The 2,739-nt window shown below is 40.4% G+C and overlaps 1 protein-coding gene across 2 annotated transcripts in view; it reads right to left on the bottom strand.

Annotated features, from left to right (window-relative positions):
- Nucleotides 1-2,120: 2,120 nt before the first annotated feature.
- Nucleotides 2,121-2,739, bottom strand: part of muc15 (mucin 15, cell surface associated) — a 24,764-nt gene continuing 24,145 nt past the window's right edge. For both annotated transcript variants that reach the window (XM_062033058.1, XM_062033049.1), the window contains exon 4: nt 2,121-2,518. In XM_062033058.1, coding sequence (XP_061889042.1) covers nt 2,397-2,518 — 122 coding nt within the window. In that variant the 3' untranslated portion in view covers nt 2,121-2,396. The remainder of the gene's footprint in view (nt 2,519-2,739) is intronic.

Here is a 2,739-nt window from a genome sequence, read left to right as displayed (position 1 = left end):
AGTGAGCAGCAGCAGTAGCCACGCTCAGGAATCATTTTGGTGATTTAACCTCCAATTCTAACCCTTGATGCTGGAGGTAATGGGTCCCATTTTTATAGTCTTTAGTATGACTCGGCCGGGGTTTGAACTCGCGACCTACCGATCTCAGGGCGGACACTCTAACCACAAGGCCATCTATATCCAACTTGGAGAAGGCAAACCACCAAGTTTAAATAAATAGTGGTATTTCAGTTTGAGCACGTAATAAGATAAGGCCCCTTAGTTTGATATCCGCAGGTGGATTGGATCACTTCTTGTAGGAAAAGAGGCTCTAATTGGGACTTGGGAATGCAAAAGTGATAGCCCTATCCTTGAGAAGAGACTTCATGTCTAGCTCAACGCCAACATTTAAGTTATGACTTAAAGCAGTTGCTTTCCAGGCACTTACACAAGAACATCTCCTTTTATGGTCAGGATGTGCTCTCTTGACGTAACACACACACACACAGAGACAGGAAGGAGGAATATAAAACTGATGGTTTGGCTTCTCCAGTGTAGGAGTCCTTCATTTTTTACTTGAGCTCCTCCAGGAAACTGCAGTCCTGTGTAATGACGCTCGCTTGTAATAAATCAACTTTTGGTTGAGTAAAGCGTCTCCGACGTCTCTTTTTGATCCAGTTGCACCGCCGTGTCGCCCTTCTGTCCGGACAAGGATGACAAGACCAGAAATACGCTTCATCCGCCAAGGTCCTAGCATATTTCAGCTAATTTGTGTCATTTTCGCCAATCAAACTGTCAAAAAATATTCATATTCGTTTCTTGTGTAGACGAAGCAGGAACAACAAATTAACAATATATCTACTCTGTATTGATCAAGACCTACTTCCGGTTCCTGTCTACGACGCAAAGCCTTCTGGGTAATGTAGTATGCAAACATATACCTTGTAGTTTGCATGTATTTATATATTTATTTAACCTTTATGTATCCAGGGTATGACAATTAAGGACCGTTTTTTTGTTTGCAATGGGGAACTAGCAAAGTGGCAGCGTTTACATGACAGATGTGTTGAAGTGGGACGATAGTCTCTCATTTTAACTAGCAAAAATCGCTTTCGACAGTTCACAAATGCTCTTGACGTGCGGGGGTAGATGTGTAGGTTACCCATGCCTTTGGCACTAATACACCCCCATACTATCACAGATGCTGGCTTTTGAACTTTGCGCCTATAAAAGTCTGGATGGTTCTTATCCTCTTTGATCCGGAGTACACGACGTTCAGAGTTTCCAAAAACAATTTGAAATGTGGACTCGTCAGACCACTGAACACTTTTCCACTTTGCATCAGTCCATCTTAGATGAGCTCGGGCCCAGCGAAGCCGGCGGCGTTTCTGGGTGTTGTTGATAAATGGCTTTCGCTTTGCATAGTAGAGTTTTAACTGGCGCTTACAGATGTAGCGACCAACTGTAGTTACTGACAGTGGTTTTCTGAAGTGTTCCTGAGCCCGTACGGTGATATCCTTTACACCCTGATGTCGGTTTTGAAAGTCACGGGCATTCAATGTTGGTTTTCAGCCTTGCCGCTTAGGTGCAGTGACTTCTCCAGATTCTCTGAACCTTTTGATGATATTACCGATCACTGATGTTTTCGTTTGCAACGGTTGAACTAGCAAAAAGGCAGCGTTTACATGACTGATGTGTTGAAGTGTGACGATAGTCTCTCATTTTAACCGGCAAAAATCGCTTTCGACAGTTCACAAATGCTCGTAATAAATGTGTTGGAACGTAAATAATTGTTTAAGATGGACACTTTTCAAGCGTAAAATTAACATGGAGAATGTGTTCACCTTTTGCTTCCTTTGGTGGCATTTCATTCCCTAAATATAATTAATTAGTTATAATGAATTAAAACAGTACAGACATTTGGCATTAAGCTCTGTTTGAATTAAAGCAGTACAGTCATTTGACATTAATCTCTGAATATGTGCTATTATGTTCTAGTTTTATGTATCTGCCGTGTAAAACGAGTAAAACATCAACACAGTATTTGTTTCTGCTTTTTGAGGTTAAGGTTACAAAGAAAACTTGAAAAAATAATTGCGAATTCCTAAAAGTCGATTCAATGTTGTTGGAAGAAAAAATAACGCAACTTTTGTCGCAACTTTCAAAAGAATCCTGCCAAATCTCGGAGTGGCTAATTTATTAATAACAGTTTGATAGTATGACAATGCATTGCATTATCTTTGGAAAAACGAATAAAAGACGGGCAGATGTTGGCTACTAAAACATTCTAACAAGTAGAGTTTTGCGCGGCAAACCTTCAAGCGACTAACTCATCTTTAAATTTCTCCCACAAAAAGTCATATTGACAAAACTCCACATGGAATGTTCTTTTTTCCAAGAGTGATCCGTGAGTCCTTCTACTGAGCCTTGTGTCTTGGGAAGTTGCTCATTTGAATGCTGTCCCCTTGAAGTCCAGGGTTGTAATAAGCCGTGCCACCGTAGTTCAGATCCAAAGGCTCGCTGGTGTCCAGTCTGAGAACTGAAAAAAAAAAAATACTTGGAGTTTGCATTTGTGCTACAGAAATCATATTATGATGTTTTAGGCAGAGACATAATAAATATTTAAATTTCAAGCACACAGAGTTTCTTATTTGTTGCAGTTTAATAATTAGGGTGGTTCTGCTTCAAACACGCACCCTTCAAACTCAAGTGCCAAAAACTATCCTAACCATCTGCTACCATAATGTATTTCACCACCTA

This window comes from Entelurus aequoreus, linkage group LG02 (genome assembly GCF_033978785.1).
Source record: "Entelurus aequoreus isolate RoL-2023_Sb linkage group LG02, RoL_Eaeq_v1.1, whole genome shotgun sequence".
In the NCBI taxonomy this organism is placed as follows: domain Eukaryota; kingdom Metazoa; phylum Chordata; class Actinopteri; order Syngnathiformes; family Syngnathidae; genus Entelurus; species Entelurus aequoreus.
The sequence above is the reverse complement of the archived record's forward strand: the minus strand, read 5'-3'. Positions and strand labels throughout refer to the sequence as shown.